Below are 14,199 nucleotides of genomic sequence, written 5' to 3' on the forward strand. Positions count from 1 at the left end.
TTAGACCAAATTCCTTAGAATGGGAAAGGAAAAGTTCCTTTATGAATTGAAATAATTTACCTTTTCATCTCCTTGCCATTCTGTCACATGCAACCTTTGTTCCTAACATATATAATGTTTACTATCTTACTTTCCTAAGCAGTCTCTCTGTCATTATGTGTTAGCATAACTTTCCCCATTGTGATCATCTGGTAAAATGCTTCTCATCTCTGAAGAAATGGCTTAGGCTTCATCCATGTCCTTTGTTATTCCTTTCCAGTGTTAGTAGATAGTGTTCCATTAGAATGGCATCTATTCTATATTTTTTAGAATACTTTCTCATTATTTGATATTTACCTCTGCCCTCTCCCTCATGGACTGTGAATGCCTTGATGATACAGGGATTCTAGGAATCACAGTGTCTTCGTACTCCAGTGCCTAATGTGGTGCAAGGGATACACAGATGTTCAATAAGTAAATGAAGTATTGAGAATCCGACTAAAAGTCAACCATGGTCTCTACTACCTCTGATGCTGACAATGTCTTACAAGTGGTAGCTTTTTAAAAATTTTTGTAATTTTAAAGTACTTATTTTCCTCTCAGATTTATATTTGATATATTCTTATACCTTTTTACAATTTCATTCTCCCCACAAAGAGTATTTTAATAATAAAACTTAGCTTGAGGGAGAAAATACTATAAATTATTTAAAAATAGTATTCTTGGCACTTAATCTTAGTTTATTTAATTACTCATTGTAGATATAGCTATCTCCTCCATGGATTTTGAAGGATAAGCATAGTCGTATTAACCTATATTCTGCTCATAATGAAACTTTGTCAATATATTTTATGTGCTCTAAGTAAAAACATTTTTGAAAATAAAGAGGTCAAGATTGAGAATGACAGTCAGTAAAATGCATTATGTATTAGGCATGTATTTCTGTTATTTAGAGTTTTAAATGATCATTTCAGGAGGCTAAGGTTTTCACAGAGTACACAGAAAGTAGGATGGGGGTCAAGAATGGTGGAAAGATCAGTAGAAAGACCCAGCAGTTCCCTAATCAGCTTTGTAAGTGAATCTCTCTCCTAAGGCCAAACAGAATGATCTAGTAATTTTACTCTGAATCCTGCATACAGATCAGGACTCAGAACTGAACTAGTTTTGTTTTTTTTCAGTGTTCAAGTTATTTTGCCATACACAGACACGTTTGTTTTGCCTTCTTTAATTTATAACCCCTGCTTTATTTGGATTTTGGTGTTTTTATGCATTTTACTTTTAATAACTTTATCTTTGAGAAAAGCATGAACCAAAAGGTAGGACAGGAGTAACTTACAAAGTGTGGTTTAGGGAATTTGGGAATTCATTATGTTTTTTGAGTTGTCAAGGAAATAAGATTTTACTATAAAAAAGTGAGGAATCAAAACTGAGAGTGGAAAGCAGTTTATAAAGTAATGACTGGAAAAAGGAAGTATAAGAAGGTATTAGCAGGATCTGGCAATTCTGTCTATGGAAGCAAGGGTAGGCATTTAGAATAATAAAGGCCTGTTGTGTATGGGATATGGCAGGAGGTTTTGCAGAAGTATTTGTGAAAAATAGCTATCTTGAAAATTGTGGATTCCAAAAATGTTGAGTTCTACTTCTCATAGATTGGCAGACAAGGTAATTTGGAACAACTCTTCTGCTGAGAATAACTAGAAAAACTATAAAACATAAAATTTGTTTGACTGCATCAGCATACTACCAAAGCATTGAAGAATTATGGGGCCAAGATCTAGAAGCAGAAATAAACCCCGAAAGCATGACCCTGGTTTGGGCCACTTTTTCCTAAAGGTGACTGTCCATTCTGGAAGAGGAGGCCAGATGGAGAAGAAGAAGATGAGACAATGAGCAAAGCTTTTGACAGATTCAAAGGACCAAGATGACAAAAATGACTAAAATGGACAAAAGAAGAAATAGAAAATATGAATATATGACTATTAAAGAAATTGAATCTGTAATTAAAAACCTTCAGACAAAGAAATCTATGTGCCTTTTTGGCTTTACTGGGCAAGGTCATTTAATGTCATTTAAAAAGGAGGGTATTGTTGATTAAAGGAGGTTACAGGCATATAATAATCAAATGTAATGTACTATCCTTGATTTAATCCTGAACCAGAAAAAAAGTATAAAGATATATTTGGGGCCATTGTAGAAATTTGAATATGTGTTGGGTATCATTAGGTAATATTAGGTAAGATCTTAGGTGAGATAGGTGGTGTGGCTGTGTAAGATATCCTAAATCTCAGTGTCATGAAGACTGCAACATACCGTCAAATGGATCAGTTAAAGAAATACACGTGAGAGAGAGGGCGCAAGTGCATGTGACTGCACAAAATGTTAATTATTAAATTATTAAATGGGAAAAATAGTGTGATTCATGTAAAGCAATAAAGGTTTAAAAGTCATATGATTATTTAGTAGATGAAGAAAAAGCATTTTATGAATATCTAAAATCCAATTGCGATTTAAAAAAATACTTAGCTAACTAGGAATGGAAAGGAACTTCCTTAATTTGCTAACGGGTATCTATAAAAAACCCTAGATCAAACGTTATATTTAATGTTACAGTGTTGAAAAATATTCTCTTTTGAGATAGCGAATTAGAGAAGAATGCCTATCATCATTTCTGTTTCTCACTGTACTAAAGGTCCTTGCTAAGTAATAAAGCAAGAAAATGAAAGAAAGAGTATAAAGATTGAAAAACACTGCCATTAGTCATATGACTGTATTGTTAGAAAATGAATTTAGCAAGGTCAGTATAAAAATAATTTTATTTCTACTTACGAGCAGCAAATTTTCAAAAATGCCATTTTCAAAAGTATTAAAAATCATCAGATACCTAGAAGTAAATTTAACAAAAGATGAGCGGGGTTTCCTCTTGGAAAACTAAAATATTATAGAGAGAAATTAAAGATGCCCTAAATAAATGGAGGGATATACAAAGGATTGAAACACTCACTACTATAAAGATATCATTTTTACCCAAATTGATCTACAGATTCAATGTGATCCCAGTCAAAATCTCAGCAGGTTTGTGTTTGTGGGTATGTGTTTGAATGTAGAAATTGACAAGATAATCTGAAAGTTATATGGAAATTCAAAGGTGAAGGACAGCCAAGTCAACCTTGAGAAACAAAGAGGGAGAGCTTACTCTCTGGATATTGACTTATTATAAAGATCAGTAATTTAGACAGTGAAGTATTGATCCAAGGATAGACGAATAAACCAGATGGAAGAGAGTCCAAAAACTGGCCCACAGATATTAAGGATACTTGATTTATCATGAAGGACTTCAAGTAGTGAGACATGGCTGAATGTCTCACTACTTGAAGTCCTTTTGGGGGAATAAACTTCAGTTATTTAACCTTTCTATATCTGTGTTTCTCTGTAAAATGAGGAGAATGCTTGTAAGGTTCATGTGACAACTTTAGATGATATACTTGTTAGAAAAAAAGTACATTAACAGGCAGCAGACACAAATATGTAAGAGGGAAAAAATGATGAGAGTATGGGATAGTTATGTTTAAGTTGAATCATTTTTATACTTTTTTATATGTAATGCTGTCCTAGGAAAGTTGCTGGTACAAGTATTTTACATATTTGTAAAATAAATTGTCAACAATCAGTTAGCTAATCTCTATTCAAATATAAAATGTTTATAGCCACTTGCCTGCCTTGCTGGGGTTTTTTTTTTTTTTTAACACAACTATTTTTTTTTTAATCGGTCATCAATTTTATACACATCAGTGTATACATGTCAATCCCAGTCGCCCAATTCAGCACACCACCATCCCCACCCCACCGCGGTTTTCCCCCTTTGGTGTCCATATGTTTGTTCTCTACATCTGTGTCTCAACTTCTGCCCTGCAAACCGGTTCATCTGTACCATTTTTCTAGGTTCCACATACATGCGTTAATATACGATATTTGTTTTTCTCTTTCTGACTTACTTCACTCTGTATGACAGTCTCTAGATCCATCCACGTCTCAAAAAATAACTCAATTTCGTTCCTTTTTATGGCTGAGTAATATTCCATTGTATATATGTACCACATCTTCTTTATCCATTCGTCTGTCAATGGGCATTTAGGTTGCTTCCATGACCTGGCTATTGTAAATAGTGCTGCAATGAACATTGGGGTGCATGTGTCTTTTTGAATTACGGTTTTCTCTGGGTATATGCCCAGTAGTGGGATTGCTGGGTCGTATGGTAATTCTATTTTTAGTTTTTTAAGGAACCTCCATATTGTTCTCCATACTGGCTGTATCAATTTACATTCCCACCAACAGTGCAAGAGGGTTCCCTTTTCTCCACACCCTCTCCAGCATTTGTTGTTTGTAGATTTTCTGATGATGCCCATTCTAACTGGTGTGAGGTGATACCTCATTGTAGTTTTGATTTGCATTTCTCTAATAATTAGTGATGTTGAGCATCTTTTCATGTGCTTCTTGGCCATCTGTATGTCTTCTTTGGAGAAATGTCTATTTAGGTCTTCTGCCCATTTTTGGATTGGGTTGTTTGTTTCTTTAATATTGAGCTGCATGAGCTGTTTATATATTTTGGAGATTAATCCTTTGTCCGTTGATTCGTTTGCAAATATTTTCTCCCATTCTGAGGGTTGTCTTTTCGTCTTGTTTATGGTTTCCTTTGCTGTGCAAAAGCTTTGAAGTTTCATTAGGTCCCATTTGTTTATTTTTGTTTTTATTTCCATTACTCTAGGAGGTGGATCAAAAAAGATCTTGCTGTGATTTATGTCAAAGAGTGTTCTTCCTATGTTTTCCTCTAAGAGTTTTATAGTGTCCGGTCTTACATTTAGGTCTCTAATCCATTTTGAGTTTATTTTTGTGTATGGTGTTAGGGAGTATTCTAATTTCATTCTTTTACATGTAGCTGTCCAGTTTTCCCAGCACCACTTACTGAAGAGACTGTCTTTTCTCCATTGTATATCTTTGCCTCCTTTGTCATAGATTAGTTGACCATAGGTGCGTGGGTTTATCTCTGGGCTTTCTATCTTGTTCCATTGATCTATGTTTCTGTTTTTGTGCCAGTACCATATTGTCTTGATTACTGTAGCTTTGTAGTATAGTCTGAAGTCAGGGAGTCTGATTCCTCCAGCTCCGTTTTTTTCCCTCAAGACTGCTTTGGCTATTCGGGGTCTTTTGTGTCTCCATACAAATTTTAAGATGATTCGTTCTAGTTCCACAAAAAATGCCATTGGCAATTTGATAGGGATTGCATTGAATCTGTAGATTGCTTTGGGTAGTATAGTCATTTTCACAATATTGATTCTTCCAATCCAAGAACATGGTATATCTCTCCATCTGTTGGTATCATCTTTAATTTCTTTCATCAGTGTCTTTTAGTTTTCTGCATACAGGTCTTTTGTCTCCCTAGGTAGGTTTATTCCTAGGTATTTTATTCTTTTTGTTGCAATGGTAAATGGGAGTGTTTCCTTAATTTCTCTTTCAGATTTTTCATCATTAGTGTATAGGAATGCAAGAGATTTCTGTGCATTAATTTTGTATCCTGCAACTTTACCAAATCATTGATTAGCTCTAGTAGTTTTCTGGTGGCATTTTTAGGATTCTCTATGTATAGTATCATGTCATCTGCAAACAGTGACAGTTTAACTTCTTCTTTTCCAATTTGTATTCCTTTTATTTCTTTTTCTTCTCTGATTGCCGTGGCTAGGACTTCCAAAACTATGTTGAATAATGGTGGTGAGAGTGGACATCCTTGTCTCATTCCTGATCTCAGAGGAAATGCTTTCAGTTTTTCACCGTTGAGAATGATGTTTGCTGTGGGTTTGTCGTATATGGCCTTTATTATGTTGAGGTAGGTTCCCTCTATGCCCACTTTCTGGAGAGTTTTTATCATAAATGGGTGCTGAATTTTGTCAAAAGCTTTTTCTGCATCTATTGAGATGATCATATGGTTTTTATTCTTCAATTTGTTAATATGGTGTATCACGTTGATTGATTTGCGTATATTGAAGAATCCTTGCATCCCTGGGATAAATCCCACTTGATCGTGGTGTATGATCCTTTTAATGTGTTGTTGGATTCTGTGTGCTAGTATTTTGTTGAGGATTTTTGCATCTGTATTCATCAGTGATATTGGTCTGTAATTTTCTTTTTTTGTAGTATCTTTGTCTGGTTTTGGTATCAGGGTGATGGTGGCCTCATAGAATGAGTTTGGGAGTGTTCCTTCCTCCGCAACTTTTTGTAAGAGTTTGAGAAGGATAGATGTTAGCTCTTCTCTAAATGTTTGATAGAATTCACCTGTGAAGCCATCCGGTCCTGGACTTTTGTTTGTTGGAAGATTTTTAATCACAGTTTCAATTTCATTACTTGTGATTGGTCTGTTCATATTTTCTGCTTCTTCCTGGTTCAGTCTTGGAAGGTTATACCTTTCTAAGAATTTGTCCATTTCTTCCAGGTTGTCCATTTTGTTGGCATAGAGTTGCTTGTAGTAGTCTCTTAGGATGCTTTGTATTTCTGTGGTGTCTGTTGTAACTTCTCCGTTTTCATTTCTAATTTTATTGATTTGAGTCCTCTCCCTCTTTTTCTTGATGAGTCTGGCTAATGGCTTATCAATTTTGTTTATCTTCTCAAAGAACCAGCTTTTAGTTTTATTGATCTTTGCTGTTGTTTTCTTTGTTTCTATTTCATTTATTTCTGCTCTGATCTTTATGATTTCTTTCCTTCTGCTAACTTTGGGTTTTGTTTGTTCTTTCTCTAGTTCCTTTAGGTGTAAGGTTAGATTGTTTACTTGAGACTTTTCTTGTTTCTTTAGGTAGGCTTGTATAGCTATAAACTTCCCTCTTAGAACTGCTTTTGCTGCATCCCATAGGTTTTGGATCGTCGTGTTTTCATTGTCATTTGTCTCTAGGTATTTTTTGATTTCCTCTTTGATTTCTTCAGTGATCTCTTGGTTATTTAGTAACGTATTGTTTAGCCTCCACGTGTTTGTGCTTTTCACGTTTTTTTCCCTGTAATTCATTTCTAATCTCATAGTGTTGTGGTCAGAAAAGATGCTTGATATGATTTCAATTTTCTTAAATTTACTGAGGCTTGATTTGTGACCCAAGATGTGATCTATCCTGGAGAATGTTCCATGCGCACTTGAGAAGAAAGTGTAAACTGCTGTTTTGGGATGGAATGTCCTGTAAATATCAATTAAATCTATCTGGTCTATTGTGTCATTTAAAGCTTCTGTTTCCTTATTTATTTTCATTTTGGATGATCTGTCCATTGGTGTAAGTGAGGTGTTAAAGTCCCCCTCTATTATTGTGCTACTGTCAATTTCCTCTTTTATAGCTGTTCTGCCTTGCTGGTATTTTTAACAAATGGAATGAGCTTACATTAATAATGTGATGCAGGGTTATAATATATTGGTATTTACAGTTACAGATCAAATGTCAGGGGTAAAATGGACATTTAAAGTTTGGCCATAACATGAAAAAATAAATTTGTAAAATACGTTCTCCTACACATTGAAGAATTAATTAGTCAAGGAACTCATTTGTTGACAACTTCTTAATTGAATATTTAGCAATTAAGGATGTAACCAGTTGATGGATATTTTTATTCATTTTTCAATTAAAATTTCCTACTCATCCTTTTTAAAGAATTCCTCAACTATACAGGTAGGCAACTAAAAAGTTATAATTTACAACCTTTTAATTCTTAATATTTTGCAATCAAAAGAAAAATATATAAGTAAATTGTGTGTTGAGGATGATTTGATTGTCATCACTCAACTCTAATTTTACAAATTTGTTTTATGTTACAGTAATCAGTTACTAATTATATCTTTACACTTTTACATTTCACATACATCTCATTTGCTCTAAATATAACTGTAAAGCAGGCAGGGCAATAATAATTTATTATTAATAAAAAGTATTCTAGTGACCTTTTAAGCATATCTCTTTAAATGTATTGCAGTTGAAGTGCTAGGTGCATAGAGCCAGTTTTCTGGGCTACAGCACCAGTGTTTTATGTATAGAAAAGTAGATGTTCAAGTGGTAGGTAACTAGACTAGCTTCCATAAAGGTTTGGAGATCTTAAGTTTCATTCAAACTTTAGTCAATTGATTATTTAGTGTATATTTTATTCTTTACTGAGACTTTATTTTGAGGACAAAACTAATTTCCTAAAATCCCTATTCCTCTCAGAAAGATTAGCACAGTCAGTGGTGTAATTGACTGAAGAGTTTCAGCCTAATAATCATTTAAAAGATTACTTGTTACTAAATTGTACTTAAAATGTAAAGGGAAATGGGCGGGGGGAAAGAGGTTATTTGTGAACAAGATCATGGTTAATCTAACAAATTCCATTTTTGGATATAGTGTGTGAGAAAGCAAGAACACGGCTACTTATTCTAAATTTCTACCCTGGAAGTGTACCACGCACATTTTCCCAGCGCCCCCCCCTCCCCCCTTTCAATGTGGTCAGTAATTTGTGTGCTGGTTCAGCCGGCTTGTGGAGAAGCGGAGCAGCAGAGAAGCGTTTAGGTTCCTGTAGATTTCCCTTTTGATTCCATTTTGTTGAGAGGAGGGTGGGGCCTGCCAGACCTTTGACAAGTCAGACATGTGATTGCATTCATTCCCTTCAGATCTTTTCTCTGTTTTACAGACACCCCTCGCATATTTCAGTTACCAAAAGACCGCTTGATGGGGGAGCTGTACTAGCAAATTGGGGGGGGGTGCCTTTGTCGCTGCCCTCCTTGGGCCCACAGTTCTCTGCTCCATCCTGAGCTGCCTTCTCATCGGGGGTCCTCTGACAGCCGCTCCCCTATGGTGATACGTCATCGCGTGCGGACGGCGCGCCGCAACCGTGTCTCGGCTGCGGGCTGGAAGACGCGTGTGCGATCGCCATTATGCGGCGCCATCGAAGTCGTCACTTTGCCGTTAGTTTCAAAATGTGATCGTCTCGTTCTTTGTTGGAGAGCCAGCAGTGGCAACAAATGCTGTTTGCTAATGCTTCTCAAAAACTGGAACTCCCAGACTCTCAAGTAGCGCGCTGCAGAGATTCAGTTTTGAGAAACCCCTTTGTGGTGTGGACTCGTGTCCGTTCTTAGCAGCCCAACTCAGAGATGGGGTGGAGTAGGTTGTGCAGAAGAATTAGTAGTTAGGCAAGGATATTAACATGTATGAACCACCCTTACCGAACTAGGCTTGAGAGTTTAAAGTATTTGTTATTTTTGAAATTTTGTAGATTACAAAAGGGCTCAAATTAAAAATTTGGAGCCTTGAGAAAATTGGTTTTGATCTTTGTAGATGTTTTATGAATCTGCAGTTATTTTTTTTCTTTAAAAGTGAACTCATAACTTACTTTTTTTTTCTCACTTAATGTATTGTGAAGGTTATTTTACGGCAAGATATATGGATCCACTGCATTATGTTTAGTGAATGTAATGTATGGCTGTAACATAATTTAACCAGTGACCTAATGATAGGTATTTAAGTTAATTCCACTTTTGGTAATAAATATACTATTCTCAAATTTATTTATTTCCTATGGTGGTGATTATTTATTTGTTTGTTTATTAAATGATAGAGATAAATCTACTTTCTAGAAGTGTAGTGTAGTAGAAAGAACTTTTTTTAGGAGTTAGAAGATTTCTTTGAATCTTGTTTAATAACTAAATAGCTGTTTGATCTCTCCCAAATTTAATTCTGAGTCTATTTTAGCGTCTAAAAGATGGAGATAATTTTGTTAGGAAGAATTGAGATAATTTAATGTAAAAGTTCTTAGTAAGTTGTTTAAGGAAAATCCCAAGATGCAGAATGATACTATCTTTACCAAAGAGTAACATTTACAATGTTAGATAAAGAACGAATTTGTAAATGTGAATTCCAGTTTCGGTCAGACTTCGGTAGTCCCAAACCTGTTGAATTATCTGTTGAGTTATCACAATCCCTAAGTTATCCAAAACCTAAGTTCTCCAAACCTCATATATAGACTGAATAAGTAAAATATATAAAAATCCTATTCAATTAATTAATTCAAAAGCATTATTTAATTTCTAGAAGATTTTTGTCATGTATTCTCCTAAATACTAAAAGAATAATTACATGTCAGATGGTGTTTTATAAATTCTTTATAATCATAAGAGTAGACTTCATACTTAAAGAATTAAATAACGGACATACATTGTAAAATTGCTTATCTTCGCTTACATAAACTGTTAGTCTTCTACACACATTTGTAAACATCAAATAAAATAAAACAATAAAAAGTTACTCAGGCAATGTGGTATAATGTAGTAACACTAGTTTGGTGTCATTGAGGCCTGGATTCACTTCAATTCAACAGTTTAAATCTCTGCTGAAACACCTATTTTTGGTTAGGTAACAGTGAGGGAATACAGCAATGTACACAGTATTATCCTCACTTTGAAAGAGGCAATTGAGCCGGATTCTGAAACATGGGTAGTATTTGAATAATTAGAGGCCTTGGGGAAGATTAAAATAAAGGCATAGGAAATAGGCATAGAATAGAACAGGACCTGGGTTTTGGATGTTAAGAAATTCTTGTTGGCTGGAGCAGGAAATGTATAATAGCCAGTAAAGCTGGAAAAAAAGAATGGGGTCAGTTCCTGGCATGACTTGAAAACAAAGTATAGGAGTTTGGGTTGAATTTCTGAGCTATATCATAAGCTGCTCATGGTTTGTGATTAATGTGATTGGAGCCATGGTTTCAGGAAGATGATGGTGTGTTAATTATATTATTACTAACTTTACCAATATTACTTTAGGTAAGTCCCATTGACTTTTGGGGCCTTTTCAAGATTGAAGTTCCTTTTTTCTGCTCTTAGAATTTCTTTGAATTCTCTGACACAGATACAGGTTCTTCTTTTATTTGAGAGAATCAGATATGAGATATTAATGCCTTAAAGAAATTAGGGGCTGCTCCTTTTTACTTCCTCTTACTTTAGTAAGAATTTACTTCTGGCCTCTTCTCAAGAGCAGAATTTAAAAGAAAATGTGTAATATGGCTGACTTTATTTTAAAAGATTCTTTTTATGTTCATTCTTGACCTTTCTACCCTTGTAGAAAAGGTATTAAATGTTTTTAAAACTTTATTTTTTATTGAAGTGTAGTTGATTTACGTATTAAATATTTTTGAATGAAAACTATGTAAATTTATTTCTTGCCATCTCAGATGTATAGTACGTGGAAAGGAAGTTATGGATTTGTGAGGCTTCCTTCCAGCCCCAAAAGTCTATAATTCAGACTTTTTTGCACCTTACTTATTTAACTAGCTCATCAAATCAGTTTTTAAAATTTGATTTTAAATAAGATTTAGCTAATGCTTCAAATTGTTTTTAGAAAGAGGTAAGGGGTTGTTGTAGGTAATTACTTTGATATAACACTGATAATGGGTTATTTACCTAATACAATTCTTTGGGAATTTGGGAATGGACTTAAAGGGATTTTCCTGTTCCTGAATTGGTTATCTTTATCTATCTATAGCAGAATGTCAGTCTGTTTTCACTGTTGGATTTACTCAGAGGAAGATTTGTAGTAGTTTCTTTGAAAATGGAAACTTCAGCCATGATCCATTTGAGCTAATGCTGTTTCCTTTGTCTGAATAGTTGGAACGGATAATGGGAAAGAAGCAGTTGAAAGTGCGGCTGCATTTCTCTTCAAGACATTTCACTTGAAGGACTCTGTTGGTCACAAGGAGACAAAGGCTATCAAACAGATGTTTGGTCCCTTTCCCTCATCATCTGCCACTGCAGCTTGTAATGCTACTAATCGAATTACTTCTCGTTTTTGTAAAGACAGTCTTACTGCTCTCGTCCAGATGACAACAGATGAATATGGTGATAGAGTTTTATTTGGTAAAAATTTAGCATTTTCATTTGACATGCATGATTTGGACCACCTTGACGAGCTGCCAGTAAATGGTGAATCCCAGAAAACTATAAGTTTGGATTACAAGAAGTTTCTGACTGACCATTTTCAGGAGCATTCCACCCCGGACCTCAAGCCTGCGGAAAAAGCAAACGACTCCTTTTTGTGGTGTGAAGTTGAGAAGTACTTAAATGCAACTTTAAATGAAATGGCCGAATCAACAAGAATAGAAGATCTTTGCTGTACTTTATATGATATGCTTGCTTCTGTTAAAAGTGGTGATGAACTTCAGGATGAGGTATAGTTGAAGTTACTGCAGTTTTATCTTAATGTGAATTATCTTAATGAAATAGCCTTTTAAAATATGGGTGGCTGGCAAAGAAAGTATTTCTTTAATGTTGTGCTACAGTGGTCAAATATATAGCCAAATGGTTTTACATAGTAGGCATGCGTATCTTTCCACTACGTAGTTGTAGGAGGACTGTGGGTGTAAGGAATAGCAGAAGAGTCTAGGGCAATAGTTAGGGTGTCCACAAGTCCCGGTTACTGGGACAGTTCTGGTTAAACCTATTGTTACATTGTAATAATTAGTAGTGTCTCTTCTTCAAAAAGTATATAGGTTTGAATGATAAATTATATGGTTAATCTAGTAATAACTGTTTACATTTGTATAGCATTATATATTTCTATGAGTTCTTTGATGAAAATATAATAAACTTCAAAACATTAGAAATTTTATCTATATACTGAATGACTTACTGATTTAGAAAAATATTTTTGACTAGTTTCTATGATTGAAAGAGTAAGCTTTGAAAAACGGACTGATCTAGAAGTAATTGGACTGTTTTATACTACTTGTTCAATAAAGAATTGTGTCTTTATAAGTTTTTTATATCACACAAAGGAAACATTATTTTAATTCCTTTCTATGCCACCATTTGGTTATGTTATTCAAAATGATGAATTACTCTTACCGTCACATGAAAAGTTCAGTTTTGCTCTCAATTACTGGCATTATATTCACTATCTGATATAAATGTAAAATAATGTCAACCCAGTTTTAATACTGGATGAGTAACATATTTGATGAAGGATTAAGAGAGGTGGCATATTGTTGTAGAAAGGGCAGAGACTGAAATCAGAAGTCTTTCCCACATTTTGGTAGTGAGAGCTCAGGTAATTGAATCCCCTAGAGACTTTTTTTGCTGGGTTCTCTCAGGATAAAAAGAATGTGTAGATTGTAGAATTGCTATAAGCCTTAAATGAGATACCATGTGTGAGATGATAAGTGGCATTTAATAAGTACTCGTTACATGGTAGCTGTGATTATTTTTGTTATTGTTATTACTGAAATTAAGAATTTTAAAATCACATGGAGTATCAGGAATGTAGAAAAAAATCTAGGTTCCCCCCCCCCAATCAGAGGAGAATTAATTTAGGGAATTAGCTATTTCCATATATCAAAGTTTTATTAGAGTGTATACCTGATAGATCAGTAAATAAATTTTTATCTATGCCTTGTTATATATAGATGTTTCAAGTAATTAATAAAATGATGCTTGGAGGCTGGGTCTTAATTCAGAGAATTATTATTTTTACTGCTTTTTTTTTTCTGTTTTGCTTTTTTAAGTCTCACTATTCTAAGGAAAATCTTTTGAATTAGATTTTGAAGTGAGTTCTGATTTTAAAAGTCTTTGCTAAAATAGAAAAGGTGTTAATAGAAAAATACTTGGGAATATTGGAGATGGAATATACATATCTCTTGGTATTATTTCAATATTAAATGCTATTAGCAGTTATTAATATTGATGTAAATATTGATAGAGTTGTGTAACAAGTTCTTTGGAAAAGTGAATGAGTTATTGATATTATCATAGTTCGTGGTTGTACAGCTGGGGTTCATTCTTTATAGCATTTCTAATTTTACATTTGCTATTAGCATTATTTCTTGACTCTATGCAGATGGTGTTATTGACCCATGTGAGTTCAGTCCTGAACCTAGCCCTGTTCCAGATATGTGCCTGATCCTAAAAATTAAGACTTACTTGGTTAGAATGTCTTCTGAGGGAAGACTATTTTTTTAGTACTTATTTGCATTATAGATGATTCCAGCATCCTTTGAAATTTTGATGTAGAGTAATTAGCATGGTTTAATACAGTAGTTCCCAAACTTTGTTCTCAAAACTCCTTTATGCTCTTAAAAATTACAGAGAATCTCATAGAGTTTTCCTTATGTTGTTTATCAATATGTTCTATTGATATTTACTGTATTAAAAATTAAAACAAAAATTTTAATATATTATTAAATATT

General features: G+C 34.2%; 1 protein-coding gene across 1 annotated transcript in view; it reads left to right on the top strand.

Annotated features, from left to right (window-relative positions):
- The window catches only part of ASCC3 (activating signal cointegrator 1 complex subunit 3), a 331,824-nt gene that overhangs the window by 30,583 nt on the left and 287,042 nt on the right, over positions 1–14,199 (top strand). Inside the window, exon 4 of the mRNA XM_061207037.1 lies at positions 11,627–12,186. Coding sequence (XP_061063020.1) covers positions 11,627–12,186 — 560 coding nt within the window. The remainder of the gene's footprint in view (positions 1–11,626; positions 12,187–14,199) is intronic.

Source organism: Eubalaena glacialis, chromosome 12 (assembly GCF_028564815.1).
Source record: "Eubalaena glacialis isolate mEubGla1 chromosome 12, mEubGla1.1.hap2.+ XY, whole genome shotgun sequence".
Lineage (NCBI taxonomy): Eukaryota > Metazoa > Chordata > Mammalia > Artiodactyla > Balaenidae > Eubalaena > Eubalaena glacialis.